The sequence below is a fragment of the Mus musculus genome, chromosome 19 (genome assembly GCF_000001635.26).
Source record: "Mus musculus strain C57BL/6J chromosome 19, GRCm38.p6 C57BL/6J".
Lineage (NCBI taxonomy): Eukaryota > Metazoa > Chordata > Mammalia > Rodentia > Muridae > Mus > Mus musculus.
In genome coordinates, this window is record NC_000085.6 from 45718513 (window position 1) to 45745183 (window position 26671).

Sequence of the window (26671 nt, forward strand, 5' to 3'; positions counted from 1 at the left end):
CACGCCAATAACAGAGTGTGACAGATGCCCAAACTATTCTGGTCTAACTGCTCAGTACACTAACTACCCAGTTCAATGAGTGCTTGAAGCACACAGTGATAAACCATTTTCCTATGACAAGGTCCAGCCTGCCCCAGGGTATGCATCTCAGCATTGAGATTGTCCAATAGAACCATCCAGAGGATACCTGAAGACTCTGACGTGTGTTAAAGTCCAACAGCTTTGGGATCCCTCCTTGCCTCTGTGCTTATTTCTAGGAAGAAAATGGGAGGGCCCATTCAGGACTTCCCAAAGCCAGGGGCTGGGCAAAGCTCAGATCTGAAGCCTGCAGTCACGGCTCCCTTTGCTTCCATAAAGAAGTCCGCATTAGATCAGACTGTTGACATTTGTCCGTAAGTATTATCCAGAAGCCCAGACCTCAGAGCCAATAGAAGCGGCATCTAGAACAAACCACAGGTGCAGACCCTTTTCTGCCTCGGTACCCACCCTATCTTCTTCCACCAAAGCAACAGAAAGGCCTCTCTAGTCAGAGCAGTTAATCGAGGCTCCTGCCTCTGACTCTGTCTTGGGCTTTGTGAGAATGGCCCGCAATACAAAAGCTAAGATACAAAGGTTACAACGAAGGGTGGATGAAGTATTAGCATCCAAAAGGACTGACTCCTGCTGTGGCATAGGTGAACCCCAAAGACTTTATGCTAAAGGTGATTCCATCCATAGATCTGGAGTGGGTAGATCTGGACTAGGGAAAGGAGAGGGCTGAAGGACCTGCTCACAAGTGGATGCTTGTTTTTAAAGGGGGGGGGGGGGTTGTAACAAGGTTACAGGATTAGATGGTGAGATGGTTACACAGCTCTGTCAATACACCAAAAAGCCCTTATATACTAAAAAGGGGTACACTTAGTGGTGTTTGGATTCTGTAGCAACAACAAAAATACAAAACCAGAAGTGAGATGGTTTGATATACTAACAATTATCCTGGAAAAAGACGTGATCATGCAAGCAGGCTCTGTGGCTACTGCAGCTACAGATGGTAAACTCTGGCATCTGTCCTTACACCTTCAAGTGCACAGAGTAGCCTAGACAGCGATAAGCTCTGTGCTGTTGCTAGGTGGGGCAATGTAACAGCAGCTGCCAGATGGACAGGAAGACGTTCGTGGCTTCTTTTTTCTTTTCTCAAGAAGATCACTTCTAGCCAGGTATGATGACTTCCACCTATAATCCTGGCACTTGGGAGGCTGAGCCAGGAGGACTGTTGTGAGTTCAAGGCCAGCCTGAGCTACTTAATAAGTTCCAGATCTGCCTGAGATGCAGCGCAGACACCATCTCAAGTGGGAGGAGAAAAATGTTGATCTTTGACTAAGAAGCTGTCATTTAAGCATAAGACAGTGAAACTATTCAAAAGCACCCACTGAGCCCAGGGAGGCGAGAGGTCCCTTTTCCTGAAGATGGAAACTTCTAGATATCCATCACTTCAGGACCCAGGAGGTCCTGTAAGGGCGGCAACCTTCTTTTGGTCTCCCTTAGAAGGAGATGAGAACAATTTCTCTGCCTTTGGTCCCTTCTCCCAATGTCACACCCCTGGAACTACACATGGGGATCTCGGCGATGGTGGCACACGAGTCTCACTGCTGTGGTGATTCTCTAGCTTGTGAATGATCCCTGGCCTTCCCTTCCTCCTGACTGTTCTTGCCCACATCCCTGGCCTCTTGGGAAGGCCTGTAAGATCAAACTGCTTCCCATGATTACACAGCTGACTGCTAACCAAAGGCAGGCTAGAATCCCATCTCAGTTCTCAAGATGGGGGTCCTTCTGATCTTCTGATGGGGGCTGGGAGTTGGGTACTTGTTGCCAGGGAGACAAAAAGCGTGGGGAGTGATTGATAACAGATATGGAACATTTTGTAGGTGATGAAAAATGTTTCAGAAAATGCTAACATTTACTAACAAAGTTCCCATGACCTAAAGAGGGAGGCCCAGCCGATCCTTGGTCAGTCTTGCTTTGTTATTTTTCAACTGTTCTTTAATTCTTAGTCTAGTCCGTTCCAGGGTGGGTGGTGGCAGAAACAGCAATGAACAAATGGTTCCTGATGCCTCAGTCTTCCCCAGATGAGGAACTGGGTACACATCAGACCGGGACTCTGATCTCACCCAGCCTGCCTATGTGACACCAGACTGTGAACCATGCAGTCCCCAAACCCAGAGGCCAACAGGGTCACTGAGCTGAGATCACATGATGCTCTTCCATGACACAGATGGAAAAGTTCACACTTGGAGCAATCAGAGGCCAGAGAGGCGGCTCAGCAGTGAAGAGGGTCCAGGTTCGATACCCAGCCTCCACGTGGCAGCTCACCACTGTAACTACAGTTCCAGGAGAGCCACACCTTCTTCTGGCTTCCTCTAGCACCAGTCACCCACGTGGTACATATACAGACATATATAGACAAAACACCTATACACATAAAAAATAAATAATTTTTAAGAGCTTGGGTTTGACAAGCCAACAGATGTGTATTTAAATCCCAGCTGTACAGCTTTGGAAGGAAGAAAATCTGTCCACTTTTCTGAACCTGTTATCTCAGTTGCAAACTGGAGCTTATTTGGGAGAAAATGTCCCCAAGAGGGTAGTGACAGCCGTAGCAGTATTGAGAGCTCAATGGAATGGATGTACAAGGTCTCAGCATAGTTCCTAGCAGTGAGGCCTTGCAGGAAGGTAAGTAGGGTCCGTAGGATGGCTCAGTGGGTGGAGGTGCTTGCCGCCAAGCCTGTCAAGTTCAGTGCCTGAGACCCACGTGAAGAGAGGAGAGAACCAAGTCCTCTTTCAGTTGTGTGCTGCGACACATGTCGCACAAATAAATGTTGTATTTTAAAGAAGGCAATAGGGCTGGTGAGATGGCTCAGTGGGTAAGAGCACCCGACTGCTCTTCCAAAGGTCCGGAGTTCAAATCCCAGCAACCACATGGTGGCTCACAACCATCCGTAACGAGATCTGACGCCCTCTTCTGGTGTGTCTGAAGACAGCTACAGTGTACTTACATATAACAATAAATAAATATTTAAAAAAAAAAAAAGAAGGCAATAGTAGCTCTTGCTGCTGCCATCTTCTTGAAAAGCCACCTCCAAATCCAAAACTGCGATCAGTTGTCTGGAAACCACGTTGCCAGCCTCTTCCTGAGCCCACAGTGCTGGGACTAAGCACTAAGGTCTCCACAATGGACTTCATTCACTCATGAACATGTAGGAGTGTTAACTGAACACCAAGGCTGCCTGCAGAACTGTGGTCTGGGTAAGGCATTACAGGTGGCTATTACAAGGGAGGAATGTTCCAGAGCACAGAAGACTGCCTGGGAGACAGTGAGAGCTTGGAGAACGCACAGGAGTGTCCTGAGGCAGAGGCACATGGGAAGGCAAACACGTGGGAAAGCGTGGAATACTTGGAAGACGGGAGGGCATGAATCTGAATTACGAGAATCTTCCACAGAAGTGGAAGGAGGTCAGACCAGTAAGATGGCTCAGCAGGTAAAGATGAAGTCTTGCTGCAGACCCTAGAACCCATGGCAGAAGGAGAGAAGCAACTGGGGTCAGAGAGAGCAGCGCAGATCTCTAAGCATACAGGGGAATTCACATTTTCTTGGTTTTGTTTGGAAATTTCATTCTAGCTGCTTTGAGCACAATGATTACAGCATGAGCCCTATTTTGGCAACAGAGGATAGTGTCCCAGCCCCACCAGAGAAACAGCTCTGAAAGGAGACGGCAGCCCTAGGAACAATCAGTTTCTTTTCCTCTTTGGAAAAAAAAAAAAAGCTTTACATTTTTTATTTGCTTTATTTTATATGTTTTGCCTGCATGTATGTCTGGGCACCACTTTCATGCCTAGTACCGGAAGAGGCCAGAAGAGGGCGTCAGATCCCAGGAGCCAGAGTTAGAGACAGTTGTGAGCTTCCCTATAACTCTGGGAATTGAACTGGGGTCCTCTGGTCTTGGAGCCAGTGTTCTTAACCGTTGACTTATCACTCCAGTCTTGGAATGTGTTTTTAATTCACCCAATTTTCACGGTGGTTCTGGGGGACTCTCAAAACTTTAGAATCTCTGCTTTAATATAACAGCTGAGCTAAGGTCTGTCCCGGTCATTATTTCCACCATTCAAAACTAATGTGGATCTCAGACTAAAGACCTGACTTTCCTGACTGTGGGAGGGAAGGCTCTGTCCATTCATGCTTTTCTCTGACTAGGTGGAACACTCCCAGCAAAAACCTCCCAGCATCGGGGTGGCCTTGTCATGGGTCATTTTTCCCATTAGACTTTGCTGGGCATTATTAGCTGCAGGTATGTCGCTGAGTGGAATGAGATTGGAGTCCACAGATCTGGCTTCAGATTCTGGTATGACCCCTTAGTTAGCCTTGCTGAACTCTGACTTCCTCCTCTGCAAATGGAATGCCCACATGTCTGAGTCACAGAGAAGCAGACAGGCAGGTGTCCCTTTTCCAACCGACCTGTTTATTGTTCACAAGGCACAGCAAATGACTCTTAACAACCTGACGCTCTGGTGCTAAGGGATGCCTGTGAGGTCCCCCCCACTGTGTGGGACTCAGGGATGGAACTCAGGTTGTCAGACTTGATGGCTTACAGAGCCATCTTGCTGGCCCACGGAGCCATCTTGCTGGCCCAAGTGGTTGCCTCTTTTGCAGCTTGAGACGATCCTTCCTTCACAATTTCGGGAATAGACAGTTTATTCTTTTTCCAGGTCTTAGAGACATCCACATAAAATGTCTCCCCATCTTTATTAAGGTATGAACTTTTAACGGTTCGCTCAGTAAGAACTTCATGGCTTTTCTTCGATCTAGAGAAATTCCCAGGACCACTCTCTTTGCGTGCTGAGACCGTTAGTGTGTAACGAGAGCCACCCGGACACAGACACCATGATACCACAACAGCAGACCTGATAACCGAGATGGCTAAATAACTAACGGGCAGGTAGTCCATACATTGTGGATACTCTGGACCAGAAAGTGATTCGCGTTCTGGGCAGGACTGAGCAGGATGGCATGAGGCTTTATCACGTTACTCAAAGCTGTGTGTAATCTAAAACTTAGTAGTTAGAGCTGGAGAAATGGTTCAGTGTTTAAGACCCAGGTTTGATTTCCACGTGGACTCACGGTCATCCGTAACTCCAGTTCTAAGGGATCAGACACCCTTTGGCCTCCACAGGCCTCCCATGCATGTGGTACCCAGATATATGTTTTGTGGGCAAAACACCAATCCACATCAAATAATAATTTAAAAATAAATAAAACGTGGGAATTGTCTGTTTCTGAAATGTTTCCACTTGGTACTTTTTGACCATAACTGATAGACGATGAGACCATGGCTAAGGAGAGCGAGGGTACCTCATTTCTCATCCTAGATCACAAGATCCCGGGAATAAGAAGGGTCCAGGCCATGATGCCTGTTGGTGGGACCAGTCCTTCACAACCCCCACATTCTGTCAGCTGTGTCCACTCTGTGGTTTGTGGACCACAGGCAGCTGAGGAGAGTTATGCAGGTGGCCCAGTTCAAAAATCTCAAACGGATTTTAATATTATGAATGTGTGTGTGTGTCTCTCTCTCTCTCAAACGTATGCTGTGTAGATGACAGTGTCATATTGGAACATCTAAAGGTTGAACACACCAGCTAGAGCCAGGCCCCAAGCCGGAAGTTGTCCTGCCACTCAGCCCTCTATGACACCAGTTCAAACCCAGTTGTAGGGAAAGTATTCTCCCAGTATGGCTTGAAGAGAGTACCCTGAGAACTATAACTGAAGCCCCAAGCCACTGACGGCAGCAGCCACACTCCAGACAGGTATGAGGCTGTACAGCTTTTCATTCCAGCACTCAGTAGGCAGAGGTAAATGGATCTCTGAGTGTAGGCCAGCCTAGACTATAGTGAGTTCAAATCCAGCTGGAGCTACTTAGTAAGGCCCTGTCCAAAAGAAAAAGAAAAAGGTGGGGGGTAGAGGGAGTGCGGAGAAGGGGCTGGGAGAGGCAGTGAGGATACCGGTAAAGACCATAGTAGTCTCTCTTCCTGCCCAAGCAGAGTTGGGCTTCCATCCTTCTTGGATGGCTGAGTTTAGATAGATGCTGGAGAGAGACTAAAGAGACCATGGCATCAGAAGTTCCTGGTTAAGACTCCTTGTTAAGAATCCAAAGTTAAGGGGCCGGTGAGATGGCTCAGTGGGTAAGAGCACCCGACTGCTCTTCCAAAGGTCCGGAGTTCAAATCCCAGCAACCACATGGTGGCTCACAACCATCCGTAACGAGATCTGACGCCCTCTTCTGGTGTGTCTGAAGACAGCTACAGTGTACTTACATATAATAAATAAATAAATCTTAAAAAAAAAAAAGAATCCAAAGATATCAACCCCTGTGTAGGGGCCCAAGTCTCCTTTGTCCCAACCCTACTTTGCTTAATCCTAAGGATCCTCCCACAGGAACTGGGAATCCTATTCAGCCTTTGGAGACCTGTCTGGGCAACTCAGTGCCAGGTAAGCACAATATTTATGTGACAAGGTTCAGTGGCTCATGGGAGGGGTCCCTACTGGTTTCCTGACTACCACGGTACCTCTCTCTGCTGTCTTTGTACCCAGGGTGGGGGTCAAGCCTGACACACTCAGTTCACCAGTGGTATTCTCCCTGGGGCTCATTTATGTTGTGTGAACTCTGCTGAGACCTGTGGTAAGCATTTTATACATGATATGTTCCCTTTTCGGCACCCCACCAGTGGATAGACACCATGGTGAACCCCACTTTACGTATAAGGAGACTGAGCCTCATTGGGTAAAATAATTTTCACAAGGCCACAGGATCCAAGTAAAGAAATGAGCACTTTGGGGCTCCTTGGTCTGTTACCACAGTTTGAAACAAAAAAAAAAAAAAAAAAAAAAAGGCCTTACCTTGATGTTAACCAGGCCTCTTGGGCTCTAGAGTTCAACATGGCAGAAGAGCCTTTAGTCCACTATACTCAGAAATCCCTGCTCTTTGATGCTAGGTAAACCGTTACCCTGCTAGCTAGCTCTATCACCTGTGGCCAATTGCCTGTGCCCTGTGGGCCTCAGTTTCCCTGTCAGTAAAAAGAGGTGGGACTGTTGCCTAGATCACAGACATGAGCCACGTGCCTGGCACTCGTTGGGCATTTGGTAAACCGAGAGTTGTCGATTCTGGCCCCCTTCCCTGATTGCCTACCGCAGGCCCCTGAGTTCCCGGCTGGCCCTTCCCTTCAGGCTAACAGCAGCCCATTACTGTAAGTGGAAGCAGCTGGGAGGCATGGGGGGTGGGAACCAGGGAGGAGAGGGGACAGCTTGAGTGACTGCAGGCCAACCCTGAAGGCCTCCTGGGGGACTTGGGCCGTGGCCACAGGTGTACCAATTACTCTCCCTGAGAAGCAAGCCTGCCTTCCCACCGTCTCGGCCCTGACCTCGGTTCTGTGGGAGGCAGGGGCGGCACAACTGCCTGGTCGTTTGTCTTCAGGGTTTCATGGCCTCTCTGAGGCTTCCAAGCGCTTTGCAAGATTTCTCTCCCTCTCCAGCCCCTTCCCAGTTAAGGAGCCTCTTCTTGGCAGCTCGGGTTTCATTCCTGGGGGCTCTGTTCCAAGTGGAAGTTTCTGGTTGGGGTAATACCTAGGTGTTCGTGGTCAGAGGTTGCTCTGGGAACATTTCTGCTAGCCCAGGTGCTCTGAGGACAGCTGTGGGGTTGGCTTGTCGTCCTGGAGGTGCACTCTCCTCTGGGACCCAAGAAGGTCCCTGAATGGCAAGCCCAGAACTCACCCATCCACCTCTGCCTCGCTGGAGGGTCTCAGCGTCATCTCCTGGATGCCCAGAAGAGCCCTGAAGAGCTCAGCCTCGCCTTCTCCTCCTGCCACAGCTGTACCTCAAGAACACTAGAAGAATCTACACTGCCAAGACAAGACATGAGCAGCTATTGTACAAGCAACCTTTCCTGTCTAGGTTTGCCTTCTGTGGGGGGAGGGGTTTCTATTGCTGGAAAAAAAACCCCACATATCTCTAATTTAATATTTAGAATTATACTTATTTATTGAATATGTGACCAGGTGCACCATGGCCCATGTAGAAGTTCGAAGACAACTTGTAGAACTTGGTTCTCCCACCATGTGGGGCCTGGAATTAAACACAGGGGTCGGGCTTGGTGACATGCGTCAACACCTGCTGAGCCGGCTCACTGGTCCTCCTCTCTCTTTTCAAGCCTGGTTTATTGGCACAGGCTGGTCTCAGAGTCACTATCTGGCCAAGGATAACCATAACTTTTTCTTTCCCCTCCTCTGCCTCCCAGGAGGTGGGATTGATAGCTGTGTGCACCTTACCCAGGTGCATGCTGGGAACTGAGGCCTGAGCTGCACACATAGTAGGCAGTGCTCCACTGACTGACATACGACGAGACAACTAAGGTACAGAAAAGATGAAAGTTGTCAACGCCTGGTAGCACACATGTGTAACCGCAAGCAACTGAGGTAGAGGGTCTCAAATTTGAGGCCATCTTGGCTCACATGGGGAGTTGCACGGGGAGTGCACCCTGACTTCACAAACCAAACCAAAAATGTTAAAAGGAAGGAAGGAGGAAAAGACGAACGTCCCTGAGACTCCTCGCTCACTGTTAGCTCTTGTCTTCTCTGTGACCCCTTTGGAGATTCAGATGAGCAGGGTACCAGGTGCCCCAGTAGGAGCTACCCGGACCATGTCGCGTGACAAGTACAGGTTTGCTAGTTTGGGAGCCCAGTGGAGACCTTGCCTCGCAGACCCCATTCCTTCCACCAGTGAGAGCAGAACTGAACTTGAGCTGAGCTGGGATTGGCTGCCTCCAGCGAAGCCAACCCGGGGCTTCCTTCTACTGTGTTCCCCTGAGCACCTTCCTCCCCAGCTCACCTTCCTCACCCAGCCCCTCCCCTTCCTGTCTCAACCTCAAGCGCCCATCACCATTGCCTGACTGCACGTGCCAGACGGGAGCAGGCGTTGAGATCTCTCTATTCTGCTCAGCGTGGCTTCCAAACTCTGCATTTCTGGTGCCTGACCATGCCATGTTAACTCAAGGCACTCAGGAAAGGAAAAGGTGAGCTTTTGCCTTTAGGGACACAAGAAGCCCTGGATGCCAGATTTCTGTCCTTGATCTTTCTCTCCTCTATTTTTTTCAGACTCCAGGCAGCTCAGACTGAACCTCCTCATCTTGGCTTTGTGCTTTTTGGAGAGTTGGAGGGAGCTCAGAGGAGCGAGATGTACGAGTTTACATCCCAGCCCCTTAAGAACAAGCAGGAAAAACTTCTCCCCTGCAGACAATCAGTGCATCTGCACCTCTTGCTTCTGCTGAGGGTCCAGGCCTTAGGCAGCCACACCTGCTTGAGTAAATGCAAGGCTGAGAGAAAGGCTGGGCATCTGATGGGCACATAGAAACTTGCCCTTGATCTTTGCCAGCTGTTGGGTGACCTCAGGCCCTCGGGCTACTAAACTGTTTCCCAAGAAAGCAGCCTCCATAGAGGCCCAGTGCATCTTCTTACGGTACCAGTGATGGTGTCAATCTGCACGCCTGACCTCAGAGCCCTTACTCAGGTGGCCCAGCTCCTCCCACAGAGTCCCTGCCCACAGAAGCCACTGGTCCAAAGAGTGACATTCTAAAGCACCCGCTGGACTCCCCTACTCACACAAACGTTGATGCTGACCATTCTAATCGGATCCAGGATAGTTCCATCCCGTGGTCTCGCAGGCCTATCTCTCGGGCCAGCTGTTCTCAACCTTTGGTTTGCAAGGCCTTTGGCGGTCAAACGACTTTTTCATAGGGGTCATATATCAAATATTCTGCATATCAGGTATTTACATTACAATCCATAACACTAGCAAAATCACAGCTACAGGAGCAACAAAATAATTTTATGGCTGGTGGTCACCACAGCACGAGGAACTGTAAAGGGTTGCAGCATTAGGAAGGTTGAAACAGCCGGGTGTGGTGGTGCACGCCTTTAATCCCAGCACTTGGGAGGCAGAGGCAGACAGATTTCTGAGTTCAAGGCCAGCCTGGTCTACAGAGTGAATTCCAGGACAGCCAAGGCTACACAGAAAAACCCTGTCTCAAAAAAAAAAAAAAAAAAAAAACAAACAAAAACAAAAAAAAAAAAGAAAAGAAAAGAAAAGAAATTTCAGATACCACAAACTTAGGCTCTGTCCCCCTCCTCTCACTCAGCACAGACCCAGGCCCTTTTTAGCTCTTGAGTCATTTGGCTCATTTTTGTCTCCTGGCTCTTAGACCCTCAACTAACAAACCGCACCTCACTTATGGGTAACCTTGAAGCCACTCTCCCTCCCTGAGCTGCTACATCGCATCCCGTCACAGGAACATCTGCTGGCAGCTCAGGATCTGAACCTCCAGCCTTCCCTTGGGAGAATCAGGACCAGTTTCAGGGAAGTGGCTGGAACCTGAGCCCAAGCCCAGCCTCCGCTGACCTGCCTGTTCTATCAGGACAGCCATCAGTAGGTCCTCCACAGTGGATTACCCACCATGAATGTTTCATGGGCTTGCTCTTAGGCACTGTGTAGAAGGCAGTGACTCCAGGGAAGGCTGTCGAAGAAACCAAAGGAGGCAGGGCAGGAGGCAAGCGGAACAGTGCAGTATAGCACAGGTATTTGTTAGGATGGAACGCAGGATTTCTTTGTGGAGGACGATGTCGTGAGATGTGATGGTGTTTGTCAAATTGAAATGGTTGGATCTGAAGCCTTTGTCCAGCATACACAAGATCAAGTGATCCATTCCAGATCTGGAAAGGAAGAAAAAGAGTGAGATAGATAGATAAATGATAAATAGACAGTAGATAGATAAATAGATAGATAGATAGATAGATAGATAGATAGATAGATAGATAGATAGATAGACAGATAGACAGATAGATATAGATAAAGGGCACACATTTAAACCCAGCAGCCAGGAAACAGAGGCAGGTAAATCTCTGTGGGTTTGAGGCCAGTGGTATACATAAAGAGTTCTAGGCCAGTTAGGGCTACATAGTGAGATCATTTCTAAAAGAAAGAAAGAAAGAAAGAAAGAAAGAAAGAAAGAAAGAAAGAAAGAAAGAAAGAAAGAGAAAGGAAAGGAAGAAAGAAAGAAAGAAAGAAAGAAAGAAAGAAAGAAAGAAAGAAAAAAGGAAGGAAGGAAGGAAGGAAGGAAGGAAGGAAGGAAGGAAAAAAATGAAATTATTAAATCAGACACTGGACATAACATGGGATCCATGACAGTGGAGGTATTTAGGGACAAATGACATTTAGGGGACCACTCTGTCTTGAGTCCAGGTCCCAGACATTCCCCTGAGGTCTTCCATAATATGTGCCTTCGGGCAGAGGGACAGATGTAATTTGATGGTCACTGACCTGTTCTCCACACAGTTGTCCTGGGTCTCAGGACCAAGGTGTCCAGGCTGCTGGCAGATGTCATGGGTCCTCCCAGGATCCCTTGCAGGCTTCAGGCTCAGGTATTTCCCAGAGGGAGGAACAGGTTGCCACTCCAGAAGGGCTTTCTTCAGGCTTCTCCTGCATATCTCAGAGCAGCACCCAGGCCTGGGCTCTTGTTCTGAGTACTTCCAGTCAGGTCCTACACTCGAGCCATACGATCTTTAACCACTGGGAGCTAGGCCACGATCCCCAAATGTCAGGGCAAAGGACTATGTTCAGCAGGGGACAGTGCCTGGACAGTCCTTTCTCCTTCCACCGACAGCCAAGCAAGGAAGGGCAAACAAGTGTTCCCTGAATCAGCCCAGGGCTTCCTCGTGTTTTTTGCTGAGGGATAGAGCCCAGGCCTCGCTCAGTGTCTGCCAAGCAGAGGGAGGGGGCTCACAAGCGATCAGCTCTGGGCCTGCCCAGATGGACAGTCACTTCTTAGGGTGCAGCGAGACCCAGATGGGAGGGAGAGCAACCAACAGATCCTTCTTGGCACAACCTTCCAGAATAACATGGGACTTGGGGATCCCCCCGGAGTTCCTGCCAGCTCCCCATCTGTCTCCCCACCACTTACTCCTCCTCTCTTCTCTGCTCTCTCTGTCTTTTAATTCCCCACTCACCATCTTTACTGAAGCCCCTTGGTTGCTATGGAAACCCAATGCAACCAAGGAAGCAGAATTTGGAGGGGTTCTGAGGTTTCCAGTCCAATAGGTCCTGCTTTGATCTCCATTTGTCCAAGCTTAGGGAACATTTACCGTGCCTTCAAAAAATGGGTTTGTGGTCTCCTGTAAACAGTAGAGGCGTGAACTATGTACCTCGGCTCACACCTATAATCCCAACATTCAGTAAGCTCGTGTAGGAAGATTGTCAACAGTTCAAGGCTAGCCTGGACTACATTGTGAATTCTGTCAGCCCAATCTTGTCTCAAATATATAAGTAAGTAAATAAATAAGTACGAAGGTAGCATAGCTCAGATGAGCTAGGTGGTCAGCATTCAGCAGTGCTGTCTTAGGCAATGAGCAAGTTACACCAAGGTTCTCGCTCTTTGGGAAGGTACAGCTAGACAGAGCAGAATCTAAGAAACAGAAACCAGGAAAATACCAGTGAGTGGGGAGAATAACATAGAAAATAGGACAGACCTTCATGGTGCCAGGCCTGTTGCTGGCTAGCTTTCATCGACTTGACAGAAACGCAAGTCACCTGGGAAGAAGGGTAAGGCATAGTTCTCCATCACACTGCCCTTGTCTGCCTGTCTGAGGGGAATTTTCTTGATTGGCGATTGATTGATGTGAAAGTCCCAGCTCACTGTGGGCAGTGCCGCCCTTATGCAGGTGGTCTGGAGTTGTATAAAGAAGCAAACTGAGCAAGCCTCGGGGAGCAAGCCAGTGAGCAGCACTCCTCTTGGGTCTTGGCTTCAGTTTCTGTCTCCAGGTTACTGACTTAAGCCCTTGCGTTGACTTCCCTCAATGATGGATTGGAGTCCGTAAGCCAAACAAATGCCCCTTCCAATCCAAGCTGCTTCTAGTCCGTGTTTATCACAGCAACGGAGGAGCAAACTAGGAGGATTGTAAACCTCACTACTTGGGAGCTGAGGCAAGATTTCAAACCCAAGGTCAAGGCCAGCCTAGGCATCTTAATAAAACTTTTTTTTCCCAATAGTTGTCCTGTGACTTCCATGTGCACGCCACCGTATGTAAACTCCCATTTCCAAAAAACCCAAAACAACTAAGGTATGAACTAAAAAGCAGAAAGAGGACTTGCCCAGCATATGTGAGGCCTCAGCACTGCACAAGGGAACAAAGAAATCAGAGAGTTCTTTACTGCACCCACCCATCTCATGACCCTGTAGGACAAGCGTTCCCAGCAGGGAGGGCAGCAGGCACGGAGACAGGCAAACACCCACTTAGCTTGTGTGAGAAGCCGGAAGAGACTGAAGAGGCAGGGACAGAATGCAGTGAGCGATGACAAAGGTGGCTTAGGATGCAGGATGAGACAGACCGGTCAAGGCCAGAATGCACGGGAGACTGTAGGCCATGGGCCCCAGGTTAGAATCTCAGGGTGGGTTTGGTGGGACTAACACAATCCCATCTGGGGTTTGAAAATTCCAGTGACTGAGCTGGTAGGGATAGAGAAGGCAGCTGTGTGCCAAGATTGCTGCTGTGTGAGAATGGAGGACAGAGGCCTGGGGAAGCTATCAGTGAGTAAAGCTGGGTTCCCCAGCGCTCATGTAAAAGCCAGCTACAGGGGTGCACACCCATGACCCCCGGCAGGCACTCAGGATGGAGGTGGGGTCACAGAAACAGATGACCAGCTAGTCCATCTCAAAGGGCAAGCCCCAGGATCAGGGAGAGGTCCTGTCTAAATGAATAAAGAAATAAAGTGGAGGCCAGATATTGGTGACATGTCTTTAATCACAGCACTTGAGAGGCAAGCGACTCTCTCTGAGTTCAAGGCTGGCTTGGTCTATATAGTGAATCACCAGACATGGTGAGACACTTTCAGAAAAGAAAAGAAAAGAAAAGAAAAGAAAAGAAAAGAAAAGAAAAGAAAAGAAAAGAAGAGAAGAGAAGAGAAGAGAAAAGAAAAAGTAGAGGTGGCTTGGAGCAGGGTAGTAGCCACAGACAAGCTATTGGATGGACTGGACAAGAGAATGTTCTGGAAGCGAAGCCAGTGGGACCTACTGGGTGAAGCACAAGTCAGTTTGTGGGAAGAATCCGGGAGGCTCCGGATGAAACATTTCTTGGTTTTGGAGACTTCCTGGCTCTGGGTTTGGTAGGTAGGGGAAGAAGAAGCTAATGGACCCTTAAACTCCAGGTTCTGCCAGCGCTCATTCTGCTGCAGCAGTGCGTACAGTCTCCTGGGGTTCCTACTATCCCACAGGCCACACTTCCTCCATCTTTGTCTGTGTTCCCTCCCCTCCACTCTGAGGCTTAAGACTCCAAACGGGGTCTTTACTCCTTTAGTCCCCTGCATGCCCTAGCCTTGGGACTCCATTCTGTCTCCTGGCTCTGAGCTGTGTGTTCAACACTCCTATTATAGCACAAGACTGAGACCTCACCCTGGAATTTCAGATGCAAGAAGGCTCCCTAAACGTCACACGTCCAAACTCAAACTCCGGAGCCTCCCTGTAAACCAGCCCTCACCTGGAACCTTCTCTGCAAACCACCTCAGCAGCTCCCTGGTGGGCACTTTCAGTTGCTCATCAGTTCCAGGCATCCCTAGCCACCTTCTCTTCCTACCCAAACCAAAGCCAAACCCACCTGCAGACCCTGCAGTAGCTACCTGCCCCTCCCCCCCCAAAAAAGACAAAAAAACAAAAAACAAAAAAAAAAAACCAGCAAATTCCAATCGCTTCTCACCTCTCCCAATCCACTATTATCAATCACTTAGCTTCTCTCTGTCGCTTTGTAACTGTCTCCCTTGCCCCCCACAGTCTCTCTACTTAACACACAGCAGCCAGGGCAATCTTCACATCCCTGCCTTCACATCACGTCGCTGTGCTGTTGTAACCTCACAATGGGGTGCCACCTCACCTCCGCAAGGCTAAGCCAAAGTGGCCCCTGTATGATCTGCCCTCCGCTGGGTTCCTCGCCATCATGTGGTTATCAACTTGCTATTCCAGCCCCCTGAACACACTCCTCGGCCCCAGCTCTGGAGGTCTCCCCTAACCTTTGTTCCAGCCCCACTGATCTCTCTAGTCCCCTCTAGTTTTTGAGCTAGCTGTTCCTCTACCTGGGTGCCTCCTGCCCCCCAATCTGAGAGCCTCGCCCCAACAGGTGTCTGTTCAAACACGAAGCTCTCAGTGAGGCCTTCTTTGATCACGCTGTGATCACGCTGTTTACGCCAGCCGACACCCTTCACACTCATTGCTGTCTCTGACGCTGTGTCTGATACGCTCTGTCCCGTTGGTTGTGCCCCCTCCTGCCTCCCTCAAGCAGCTGAGCAGAAAACAATGGGGATTTCAGGGTTTTTTAAAAAAACTTCCTGCTCTGTCTCATCTGCCCAGAACAGAGTCAGGCACTCAGTAAATATTTATTGAATTAATGAACAGTATCAGGGTGAGACCTACAGTCCTCAAGAGGCAGCCTAGACCTGGAAATATTTTAGCTTTGACTTCTGAGCCACCGGTTATCCATCTGGAGAGAGCGAGGTCCTTTGCACAGCGGTGTTCAAGCCTGGGCAGTGTCACAGTGTCACAGAGAGCAGGGTGGGTGGACAGGAGCTGTGGGAGAAGAGAGCCCTCGCTCATTTCTTCATTCCTTCCAGCCAAGACCTGTGTTGGGTCTTTGGTGGCTTTGAAATGAAATGCAAGTTTTTGATTCAGACTTAGCATGGCTCTGGGCATCCCAGGGTCAGGATGAGCAAGGGTCTAGCCCAACCTGCTGAGGAGAGGCCTGACCACTGAGCTGGGCTTCTCCCTGTGAGGGCGTCACGAGAGCGCACTAGAGACACAATGTCTGAGAGGCACTTTGGAGGAGGAGTTCAAGGCTTGGAGGCCACACAATGAAGCTGATGCCAGCCCCAGGCTCCACCAGACACCATTTGATAGAAAATGGCCAAGCAAGAAAGAAGAATCCAAGCAGGACTTGGTAAGGACAGAAGGGAGAGAGCCCGAGGCAGCTTGTCTAGCTGACCCAGGGATAGAGTGGTCTGCCTTTTGGCTGAGGAGAAGCCCAGTCCTCCTCCCTTTTCTGGGCCTTGCCACAGCTCCCTGCTTGTTTTCCCCAAAATAAATGGCTAAGCATATTGGGCCGGCAATAACCCCTTGAAATCAGTTGTTATCACAGTTAACAACCAGTTTGGCTTCAGTTCAGGCTGTTAACTATCAAACCACTAAGTACGGTAATGATTGATTCTTGGCCAGTTGCAGCTTGAGTGGGCTGTAAAACCCCATTAGTGAGGGCTCTGTGGAGGCAGCAACTCAAAGATAAACAAATTGCTGGGTGCTCCGGCCCTACTGCTCTCTGCTCGGCTCCCATGGGTCCCTGGCCCGGAGGCCTACTCGAATGTGCTCCTTCCCAAAGCCTCAGGCAGATTCCCACCCTCCTGCCCACCTCGCTGGCCTCTGCCCTGTAGGGCATCTCTTCCCTTTGTAGAAGGCAGGTCTGACCCTCTCTTCTGCTCACCTCTCCTACCTATATGTGACCATACCCCAATTCCAGGTACCTCTGAAGACTCGGATGTTCCCAGCACAGCTTTGGCCCAGCCAGGCCTCACTTTGTAGCCAGGATCACAGGCAAAGAGCCTGACATTCCATCACACCCCCCCCCCCCCACTCCCTCCCACCCTGTGGCTTTCCCCAGGAATTGCTCTCAAACAAATGACATGTGGGTAATTACTGGGCTGGGGGCTGGACAGGCGACCGTGCAGATGAAAGCGTTTCCTGGACGGTCTCTTCATTTGCATGGCATCAGAAGCTGCTCAGAAGGTGTGACTTTTCCCACAGTGAGACCCCAGCTCCTCGCACAATAAAGCCAGGCTGCTCACCCAGAATTAATTAAAGGGGGAGGGGAGCAGAGGACAAGGCACTGGGTACTGGGTAATCTGGAAGACAGCTAGCTGAAGCCCCTTCCCCAGACCCCAACCCCGTGTCCCCCGTGTCCCCGCACCTGAAGAGCTACACTCTACCCAGAGGCCCTGGGATGAGTAGACAGGGCCTGAGGATGCCCAGCCTCTTGCTTCAGGCTTTCCACTGAGCCTTGGTAATCCTGATCAACCTGGAAAGGCTGAGCCTGAGCCTTGGGCTAGAACAGCTCTGGAATGCCCCCATGGCTAGGAAGCCTTTGGCTGCCTCAACCCATGCCAAGAGAGGTGCCAAAAAGGCCTACAAGGAAGAAGTTTCCAGATTGTCCTAGTAGCTGGGCTGCAGGAACAGCCAGCATGGAAGGCCTGCAGTGAAGAGTGGGCCAGCTCTGAGCACAGGTATGGCTATGGTATTCATCCCATAAGCCTCTCTTCCACTCTTGCCTATATAGGCCTAGCTCTTTCTCCTGAAGGCCCAGGTCCCCCAGGTTGGCCTCTTCAAGGACAACAGTGCCTTCAGTTTTTCAGGAGCACACGAGCCTGGCACTTTCTGTTCATAGTCATGGCAAAGTTGACTCAGCACCGTGTCAACCAGCCTAGACCCACCCCCAAACCTTTGGACACTGGGCAATTGCTCTTCAGCTTTTGAAGTTAGATTCTATAGATTCTAATCAGCCCTATGGTCTCTGTCCTGTTACCCATCCGGATTAGACCTACAGAGCCAAAAGAGATCCCAGCCTGTCACCCACAGAGGGCTCCAGTGTGTTCTTCATTCAAGCCTTGGGCTTGGAAAGTGTTAGCAGAACAAGGTGATCCCCATCTGAGACCCAAGGCCAGCTCAGAATCTTTCTGTCTGCCTACCCATCTTCCCCACAAAACCCTTTCATTGGAATAAAGAAAGCTGGCAAAGCAGGTCCTTAGATGGGGGGTGGCCTTGGACCTGTAGTTGGGACAGCACCATGGGAAGGGGCAGGACTCAATCTCCAGCACACATTTCTAATATGCAAGTTAAATTCAGTCATTTAATAGTAACTGGTACACAGCCACCTTCACTGACACCCACTCCCCTAAAGGACTGACCTAGGCCTAATATCTCTCTCTCTCTCTCTCTCTCTCTCTCTCTCTCTCTCCCCCTGCCGGGGGTACAGAGTGGCCCTGGTTGGCCTGGCCAGGTACCCTGCCAATCCTGGGATTTCAGGAGAACAGACCAGAGAGCCCTCCACCCCAGGGAACCCCAGAGGAACCCAGTCTTAGGTCACTAGTGGGCTTTTCCTGAGAGCTAAGAAGACAGACACCACAGCCAGTGGAATACAAAAATAGAGCCTCTCTTTTGTTTAAAAAACAAAAAACAAAAACAAAAAACAAAAAACAAAAAAACCCAACAGCAAACAATATGCACAACTAGAAGGCAGCTCCCCAGCCCCTCCCCTTTGCTGTGCCGCCGAGCTCCCGCTGGATTCCTCGGCCGGCTGGGTGGGGAGGAGCTGGGCGAGCGCCTATCGGGGCTCCGGGGCCCAAGTCCTCTGGCTGCCGCGCAGGCTGCGCGTGAAGGGCGGGTAGTTGAGGAACTCGAAGCGCAGGCTCTGCTCGGTGGTGTGGTGGCCCCGCGGCAGGCGCTTCATGAAGTGCACCTCGCGCTGATGCTGGCGCGTCTTGGAGCCCTTGCGGGGCCGGCCCTTGCGGGTAAAGGCCATGTACCAGCCCTCGTACTTGGCGTTCTGCAGCGCCGTGTAGTTGTTCTCCAGCACGATCTCTGTGAATACGCAGTCCTTGCCTTTGCCGTTGCTCTGCAGGTAGTTGGGAGTAGAGGTGAGGGGGGCAGACGAGGTGTTATGGAGCCTCCCTCCTTGTGAGGCAGAGGGCCAGCGGCCCCAGACAGCAGGTGGGCACCCCAGCAGATGGCGAGGGGAGCCTGAGCCCGGCCCCACCCCCTACCCGGGCACCCGCTCTCTAATCCCTCACAAACCCACAGCCCACCCGGCAACTTCCTGTCCTCCTGGGCAGCAGTGACACATGGCTCTCCACGGAGGGGCTGGGCCCGAAGCAGAGGGGCCCAAAGCCTGCCTGTTCTGGCCTACTGCCCACCAGTCTGGCCTGGGCTCCGGGAGTTTCTCCACCTGCCCCCCCACCCCCAACCCTCCAGCATCTCTGGATTTAGGATCAGCTCCCAGGACAGACACCCTCTGCGGGGGAGGGGAAGCCTAGAAGGCACTCTGAGGCCCAAGCCCAGAAGCCTAGGAAGTGAGGCGCTCGAGACTCGAGAGGAGCCGTGACTAATGGGGCCATTTCAGAGCTAGGCCGAGGGGCTGGGCCTGCGGCTTACTGAACATTCCAAATGCTGGTACCATGTAATTGGACATAATAGCAAAGCAATTTGGCGATTTGTTAAAAAGATATATGGAATTTGCCATCACCACCCCCAACCCCTTCCCTAGCCTTCATCTTCATAGGTTTTACTCTCTCTGGTTGTTTCTTTCTCTTATTCCTCCATCTAATCATTGGGCAAGCCCTGCGGTAACCAAGGTACCGTGCCTCTCCACCCACCTTCTTGGGATTAAAGTGTACAAGAGAGGCTCAGGCAGTCCACACCACCTCTCAAGGCCCACTTCCCTCCTGGAGCTCACCTTGGCAATTAGCTTCCCCTTCTTGTTCATGCAGATGTAGAGACCTGTCTCTGCGCCGCGAACTCGGACTCTGCTTCCAAAAGTATCGGTCTCCACAATGAGCTTCGCTGTCAGGGAAGTTATGGGATGGACAGTCAGTACATCTGTGGCCTCTATGTTCTACAGCTTTACCTCAGTGGGGTCCAAGGATGTGTCCTATCCCTGGTACAGTTGCTCCAGGGGGAAGGAGCAGAAAGCACAGGCTGCAGCCCAGCTCATTTGCGGATGGGTTGGATAGCCCTAAGAAAGACCACTCTCTTTTCAGGACCTGAGACTCCACCTCTGGGCTTATAAAAATTCTGAGACAAATGACAGTTTACAGGATAAGTTTCAGAGAAATGTTTGGCTGCATCAAATCTCTGTTCCCTTAGACCCCTTCTCATGCCAGAAGCATTTGGTTTGGTTTTTTAAGGTCAAGGTGCCAAGTAAAATTTAAGCTGTGTAGATTCCATAGCTATTGGAGAGATCTCTGAATAGCTTTCCAACTTAGACTATCGTGAGCTCCTACCCCACAGACCATTAAGGACATCCGGGAACAGTGGTGACCTCCTATCATGAAGCTAAAGGTAAAAAAATATCCTGCTCTGTCCCTGCCCAGGCAGTTCTAATTACCAGCCCCGGCCAGCCTTCTCCCCTTAGGCAGCCCTGTTCTGCAAGAAGTGACAGAGCGGGGTTGGAGAAATGGCTCAGCATACTGCTCCTGTAGAGAGGACCAGCGTTCAGTTTTCAGGACCTGCATAGGGTGGTTCACAACTGCCTGAAACTCCATTTCTAAGGGATCAAATACCCTCTGTGGGCACCTGTACGAGCATGCACGCACATACTAGCGCACACACACCACATATATAATTTAAAATAAGAGAATCAGAGACGAGGAGGAAGAGGGTGTTTCTCCCTACGCGCTGACTTTAGCACACGGCCTTTTCTGGAACCAGACTCTGATCCCTCTCCCTGCTTCCCAATCTTCAGAGTCCAGCTCCAACACACAGTCTCCAACAACTCATCGTCTTCTCTCCTTCGCCTCCCTTATAGCAGGGTTTCTCAGGCACTGGCCAGAGCTTTCAAAGGTGGTATAAGCTTGGGCTGTGCCCTCCTCTACTTCCTGTTCGCATAGGACAGCCAACTCGCCCCAGAAGCGGGTCCTGACCACCTCTTTATATAATTGCTCTCTTAGAGGCTGTTCCCCAGAAGAGAGAGAGAGCTGAATTAGATGACAGGGCAGAAGAGACTGGATCTCCTGCCTGCCCCACTACAAAGCCCAGACTCTTTCCTCCTTGAGAAAGCAATTCTATCTTGACATGTGGCTCTCTCTATAGATAACCAATACCAGGGGTAAAAGGGGTACCAGGGCCATCAGTGAAGTCCTCACTGCCTCGCCTCTGACCGCCTATTTCACTGAGACACAAAAGTGCAACCCAGAAGCTGAAGTCCTCAGTCTGTCCCCAAGTCAGCTGGGAGGTACAACTGTATACCTCTCCTCCTGACCACCTCTCCAGGCAAACTGTTCATTCCTCTCATGCCTGCTTTGTAGAGCAAGAAGCAATTGCTTCATGGCCATAGAAGGATGCCGGCTAGAGGGGGCTTATAGGACCCTGCTCTGGGGATTGCAGCCAAGTGTCATATTGCAGAATGAATACCTCTGCCCATTTTTGGGGTCCTAACACAGCAATTGGGACCTCTCCTCTGCTCTCTTCAGTCCATATGCCTTAATGCCTCTTTTATGGGCTTTTTGGAGCCCCAGACTCAAATTTCTGCCCTTCAGGCAGAGACCAAGGAATCCTGAGAGCCTCCTCTGGGTCTGAAGAGAGTAAGTGGGCATCTGACCCCGCTAATGCCTGAAGATCATCACTGCCAGCCTAGTTTCTCCTTCCCACCCCAAAACCCAAGGATGCTAGGCCATTTGCTCCAGTAGAGTAAACTCTGGAGGAGCTCGGCATTCTTTCCTTTTTCTTGTTGGGAAGCCGAGAAGGGCAGCAAGCAGCCAATTTGGAGGGACAAAGGGCCTGAAGGCCAGCTCTGCCAGCCCAGCGGGGGGAGCTCGGCCACCAGGCAGGCTGCCCCCACCCCCACCCAAAGAGTCCCCCCCTCTGGTCTCCTCGGATCGATCAGGGGAGCCTGGCCGTGTAGTTTACAGAGACTTTCCCAAGCAGGCTTTTGGAAAGCTTAACATTTTCGAACCTATTCTTCCACCCCAGTGACAGATTTATCCCAGGAAAATTATGTCTCCTCCTCTAGCTTTGAAGGGAAGTCAGCTATGTCGATGCTGAAAAAAAAATGCAGCGAGACATACTCGATCCCCCAAACTGGCTCGAGAAGAGGAGAAAGTATTCAGGAAACGTTAAAAAAGGTGAAAGTAAGAATAGTTTTAATCGCTCTGCCAGACGCGGGGGTCTCTCCAGAGATTCGCAGAGAACAATCCTGAGCCTCTCTCTCTCTCTCTTTTTAACATTTACAGACTTGCAACTCCTTTCAAACTCTACATCTGAAAAAGAAAACGCCTGGTTCTTTTTCTGTTTTATATCATTCTCCATTTTTCTTCTTAGCTCTTAAAATGCCTCACCTTTTTATTACATTTTAATAGAGTTTTCCTTTCTCCTTTCATGCTCGCTTAAGTTGGTCATTATTTAAAGGTTTTTAAACTTACAATATCCCACTCTCTAAAAACAACACCAGCCACCCTGAGGGTTTGGCTTCCTTGTGGTACATCCAAGGAGTCTGGAAATTGGCCCCATTTCAAGACAAGAATATTGAATGTTGTAGAAATCAATCAGTTCTCAGCCCCTGCCCCAGTAGCTCCCTGTACTCAGCAGCCCTGCGGGAAGCCGCCAGCCGACTCAGTCCCCTGGGGTATCCACAGTGGAGCCCGGAGTCTAACTTGCAGGCCGAGTCTCCCTGTGCAATTGACCCTTCTGATCAGTTAGCAGTTCTGTCCCTTTTTCAAACTGGGCGAACTGGGGGATTTCTCTACTTTCTTTTTCCCACTCTCCTTTTGTGGGCCCTGGCGACATATCCTCTTTCAAGAACTCCCCTTAAATTTGGGCCTCTCCTCTGAACCCTCTGCCTCCACCTGCAGCCGGGTAGAGGTGTGTGAAGATTGTAAGGGAGACTCCTGGATTCATTCATTTGCGGAGCAGGGAAGAGAGGGCACCTGTTGGCCTCGTCCTCCCCAGGGTCCCTTCCCCACTATTCTCTCCAGCTGACCCCAAGGCACCTTTTCGTCTTAACTCCTTCCCTTCTCAGGTGGAGAGCCCGCAGGCCTTTCTGGCTGATGCAGCTGGGGCTGGCAAGGGGCGGCGAGGTCCAAGCTACCTCTCCTCTCCAGGGTCCGGGAATGCACCTTACCGAAGGGGTCTCCGTCTTCTGCCATGGCGTTGATGCGCTTGTTGGCCAGGACCTGCACGTGCTTCCCGCTGGTGCGGCTGTAGAGCTGGTAGGTCCGGATGAGGCGGCGGCTGAGCTGATCCGTCACCAGGCTCTGCTCCCTCACATGCTGTGTAAAATTAGGTGAGGACTGAACAGTTACCTTTAGGAAATTGAAAAATACACAGCACGCCATTATAACGCTACTCCGCCCAGGGGCCCCGAGTTGGTCCCCATTGCCCTTGTACCCGCCTCCCGCCGCGCCAGGCAGCCAGCGGGGACTGGGGGCATCCCCACAACATGCCGGCTCAGGCCACCAACCCCCTCGGGGAAGTCGCGCAGACCCAGCCCAGGATGGATGGATGAACCCGGGAATGAGGGAGTCTGGACCCACCTGTTGGGAAACACCCTGGGGCTCCCGGCCAGCTCGGAGCAGGGAAGTGGGCTCCCTGCCCAGCGCAGGCCCCCCGCCCGGGCCTTCCTAGAGGAGCAGGGTGCTTTTAAGTAGCGAGGCAACGCTACCCGACCCGTGACATTTATAAAGACAAATTTACGGAGCAAATGTTGAGAATGCAAAGGGCCTAGGTTAACACGATCGTTGGCCCAAACCGGCCACAGGTCTCCCCAGAGAGCAGCGGCGAGGATATTCGCTGCAACTACATCCCAACTACCCTTGACAAGGAACACCCGCTGACTCCAGCTCCCGCCTTCCTAGGAGGCCAGGTGTGGCTACAGGTAGCCTTCCCATCCACCCGAACTGGCCAGTCGCTGGGCTCAAGACCCTTGGGTTCTAGTCTCTCCACTCACTCGCTGTGTGACTTTAGGCAGGACACTGTCTCTCTGTTCCTTAGATCCCTCCTCGGGGTAGTTTGGGGCTGGATTTGTAAAGTTCTTTCCAGCCCTGCTGCGCTGGCCGAAGGGTCGGTCCTCGTGTCCCTGCCCGAGAGTGTCAGCTGGGTTCCCCGCGCCCGGCCCCCGCTTCTGCGCAGCGCTCCTTACCTGGGCTTGGAGGCAGAGAACCAGCAAGTGCAACAGCCTGTGGGAGACAAAAGCGGGCAGGAAAGAGGCGCGGGGTGAGCGGAGAGGGCTCGGCGGGCGCTGGCCGACGGGGACGCGGGGGCGACCGCGGTACTCACAGGCAGCTCAGCGCGGAGCGGGGGCTGCCCATGGCGCGCGGCCCCGGGAGCACTGAGAGCCCGAGCGGGGTCACGCCGTCCCACTGGAGGCCGCGGGGGGACAAGCCGAAGGTGCGGAGGCTGAGGGAGGTCGGGGTGCGGGAGGCCAGCGGCTATCCCGACGCGGCTCGTGGAATGTCGTGCTCGCCGCGCGCGCCGAACCCCTCTGAGCCGCTGCTGGAGCCGGTGGCCGCTGGCTGCTCAGGAGCCCGAGCAGGCGGGAGGGTAACGGGCCTGTGGGGTGGGTGGGGAGGTGGGAAGGGAGGGGGAGGGCAGGGGCGGGGGGCGCCGCACCGGCCGCGAGGGGGGAGCGCGGGGCGGGCGGCCGGAGCCCGCACCCCCGGCTGGGCGCTGGGGCCGGGTCGCCGCCCGGGGCGGGGGCGGGGCGGCCGGGGGCGGGGCGGCGGGCAGAGCAGGGATTGGGGGGTCTGGCCCAGGGGAGGGGTCTAGGGACCCGCGGGAGGGGCGGGGGCGGCTGGTGTGGGCGCCTCCCACTACCCTTGCCTGTCTCTTCCAGCGTTCCGGGGGCGGGATCGTCCAGGGATTGGGGGGCGTCTGGGACAACATGTTTAGTGGGGTCCCGTACACTTGAGTCCTGCAGGACTGTTGATCTGCTTAGGGTCGGGTCTGCTTATCTCTGGCCTCCTAGAAGGTCTCTGGGTCGCCTAATGTGTGCTGCGGTCGCACGCGCCCCTCTTGGGAGCCTGCAGCTAACAGTGAACTGGGCCCCGGTGCTGAGCGTCCCCTTGGGCGCCACTGGAACCCGGTGCCTTCACCTTTCTAAAAACCCAACCCCGCTGGTTTTCTGTCTCACAGTCTCCAAAGAGGCTCTGGGAGGGAGAAATGCCCCTTGCCACCCCATTATCACCTTCAGCCTTGCTCCTGTCCATCCAACTGCACTAGTCTATAAAGCTTAAGAAAAACCTTGAAGCGTCTATGTGGTAAGAGCTCAGGGGTCTCTGAAGGACCCACAGCCACTGCTTCTGAGCAATTAGCAGGGGCAAAAATAACTACGTTCAGCAACATTCAGGACACGGACCCAAGCTGCCTAGCCTTTCCCCTTCTGAGTTCCAGGTTTTCCTTGAGCAGGTACCTGGTGTCTTGTGTCACTTGGAAGAGGGAGGTGCTGGTGAGAAGGTAGAGACTTCTGTAAGCCTTTTCAAGCCCGTCGCCCCATTGCTTTCTCCATAGGGTTTCTGGGAACCCTGAGCCACTATTTTGTTACCGCAGGCACAGAGATTTCCCAGGCCAGGTATTTTTGAAGACCAGGTGGCTCCGTGGATGTACCACCCAGCTCTGCCTTCATCCACAGCCTCCCCTCTACTGATCCTCTGTGCCTCCGGGGTAGAACTAGGGGTTTGCGGTGGCCCCAGAAAGTCTTTGTAGGCTAAAGAGAGGCAAGCAGGCCCTTGTCAGTCCCCATCCGGTTCGGCCTGCCGCCCCCCTTTTATGCATCCCATCTTGCAAATGCAAACACGGAGTAATATATATATATATATATATATATATATATATATATATATATATGGTTAGGGGAGTCCATCTCAGCCCTTCAAGTGCTGAGCAATATAGAGAAGAACTGGTTCCAAGGAGACAGTCTCAGCCCTCCTCAGAGTAGACTTCCTGAGCTCATAGGTGAGTCTCCTCACAAATTCTGTTCCCCGCTGTTTTGATCCACCCAGACCTGGAGGTGAGGGAGGAATCTGTCTTACAGGCCCAAGGATTGAAGCTCAGGGCAGAGCTGTAGCTCTGCAGGTAGTGTTGGATGGATGGATGGGGGCCACCTGACTGAGCCATTAGACTATCTTCCACCTTTGGTGGCTTCACCTGCCAACCGATGGTAGCTTTTATCTGTCAGTGATTTGGCAGGCAATAGCTCTTTTCAGTCCCACTGGAGAGTGGGCCCATGAAGGGGGAAATGGGGTAGACGGACTCCAGTGTCCAAGGGGTTGACAAAGGCCAACCCCTTGCTTTCTCTGTGTGCTTGCTGAGGGGCCTTTAGAATGACTTGTCTTTTTTTTTTTTTTTTCATTGCTTCAAGCTGACAAAGGTGATATCTGTTTGCTCACAGAATTTACTTCATGTGTGGAGCATATGAGATACTCAGGAGTGTTTATTCTTGAGTGTATCGACGAGTAAATGCCTAAACAGATGGAAAGCGAAGGATGGGCTCCCCTGGAAAAGGAAGGGCCCTCTCTTCACTATGGACACAAGACTTTGAAAATAAGTTTGAGTCACAAGACACAGGTAGGGATCAGGAAGCAGTCTGTCAGTAGATCCTGGGTTTTAGTTCCTCCCAGGTGTGGTGTGTGTGTGTGTGTGTGTGTGTGTGTGTGTGTGTGTAGGGCCGAGCACCTGAGTTGTAACAGGGTTAGGGAGCCTCCAGAGATGAACCTTATTGATTCACCATCTGTGAATCACCTCCCTCACCCTCAGTGGACACCAGCGCGGCCTCTCCCCCCCCACCCCCCAAAAGGTCCCAGGTCTCCCAG

The 26671-nt window shown here is 51.5% G+C and overlaps 1 protein-coding gene and 1 long non-coding RNA gene across 8 annotated transcripts, besides 3 other annotated features; both read right to left on the reverse strand.

The window, feature by feature from the left end:
- Positions 1-8042: 8042 nt before the first annotated feature.
- Positions 8043-12046, reverse strand: 4933429K18Rik (RIKEN cDNA 4933429K18 gene). The gene is made up of 3 exons (NR_045307.1): positions 11393-12046; positions 10529-10785; positions 8043-8146 (listed from the first exon to the last, which is right to left on the reverse strand). It is a non-coding gene; the product is annotated as an RIKEN cDNA 4933429K18 gene (long non-coding RNA).
- Positions 14942-17385: an enhancer, noted in NCBI's record as "CR2 fragment used in the CR2-hsp68::lacZ transgene". NCBI's record gives its function as "activates a minimal Hsp68 promoter in the isthmus organizer and tailbud of transgenic mouse brain" and the evidence as "EXISTENCE:transgenic organism evidence [ECO:0001131][PMID:16397882]".
- On the reverse strand, positions 17979-24429 carry Fgf8 (fibroblast growth factor 8). 7 transcript variants are annotated; one of them, NM_001379139.1, is made up of 6 exons: positions 24141-24382; positions 23812-24040; positions 23399-23485; positions 22987-23134; positions 19606-19712; positions 17979-18768 (listed from the first exon to the last, which is right to left on the reverse strand). In NM_001379139.1, the coding sequence occupies exons 1-6, from the start codon at positions 24170-24172 to the stop codon at positions 18478-18480; spliced, it is 894 nt and encodes a 297-aa protein (NP_001366068.1). In that variant the 5' UTR covers positions 24173-24382; the 3' UTR covers positions 17979-18477. The 7 variants fall into 7 exon arrangements, with proteins under 7 accessions (NP_001366068.1, NP_001366069.1, XP_006526731.1 ...); XM_006526668.4 differs by having other exon boundaries at positions 18286-18768; positions 24004-24040; positions 24141-24429; NM_001166361.1 differs by having other exon boundaries at positions 18286-18768; positions 22987-23167; positions 24004-24040; positions 24141-24372.
- Positions 21485-23139: an enhancer, noted in NCBI's record as "CR1 enhancer". NCBI's record gives its function as "enhancer in forebrain, midbrain, hindbrain, and neural tube" and the evidence as "EXISTENCE:transgenic organism evidence [ECO:0001131][PMID:16397882]".
- Positions 21952-22717: an enhancer, noted in NCBI's record as "PstI/XhoI 0.8kb fragment". NCBI's record gives the evidence for it as "EXISTENCE:reporter gene assay evidence [ECO:0000049][PMID:10026229]".
- Positions 24430-26671: the final 2242 nt, after the last annotated feature.

Excerpts from the sequence above, each read along its gene's own strand:
- Fgf8 (NM_001379139.1), bottom strand. The coding sequence starts at position 24,172 with ATGGGCAGCCCCCGCTCCGCGCTGAGCTGCCT. Across the intron at positions 23,486-23,811 it reads TGCCTAAAGTCACACAGCGA|GAAGGCCCGGGCGGGGGGCC; the intron begins GTGAGTGGAGAG and ends CTGCTCCTCTAG. Across the intron at positions 23,135-23,398 it reads CCCAGGGTGTTTCCCAACAG|CATGTGAGGGAGCAGAGCCT; the intron begins GTGGGTCCAGAC and ends AATTTTACACAG.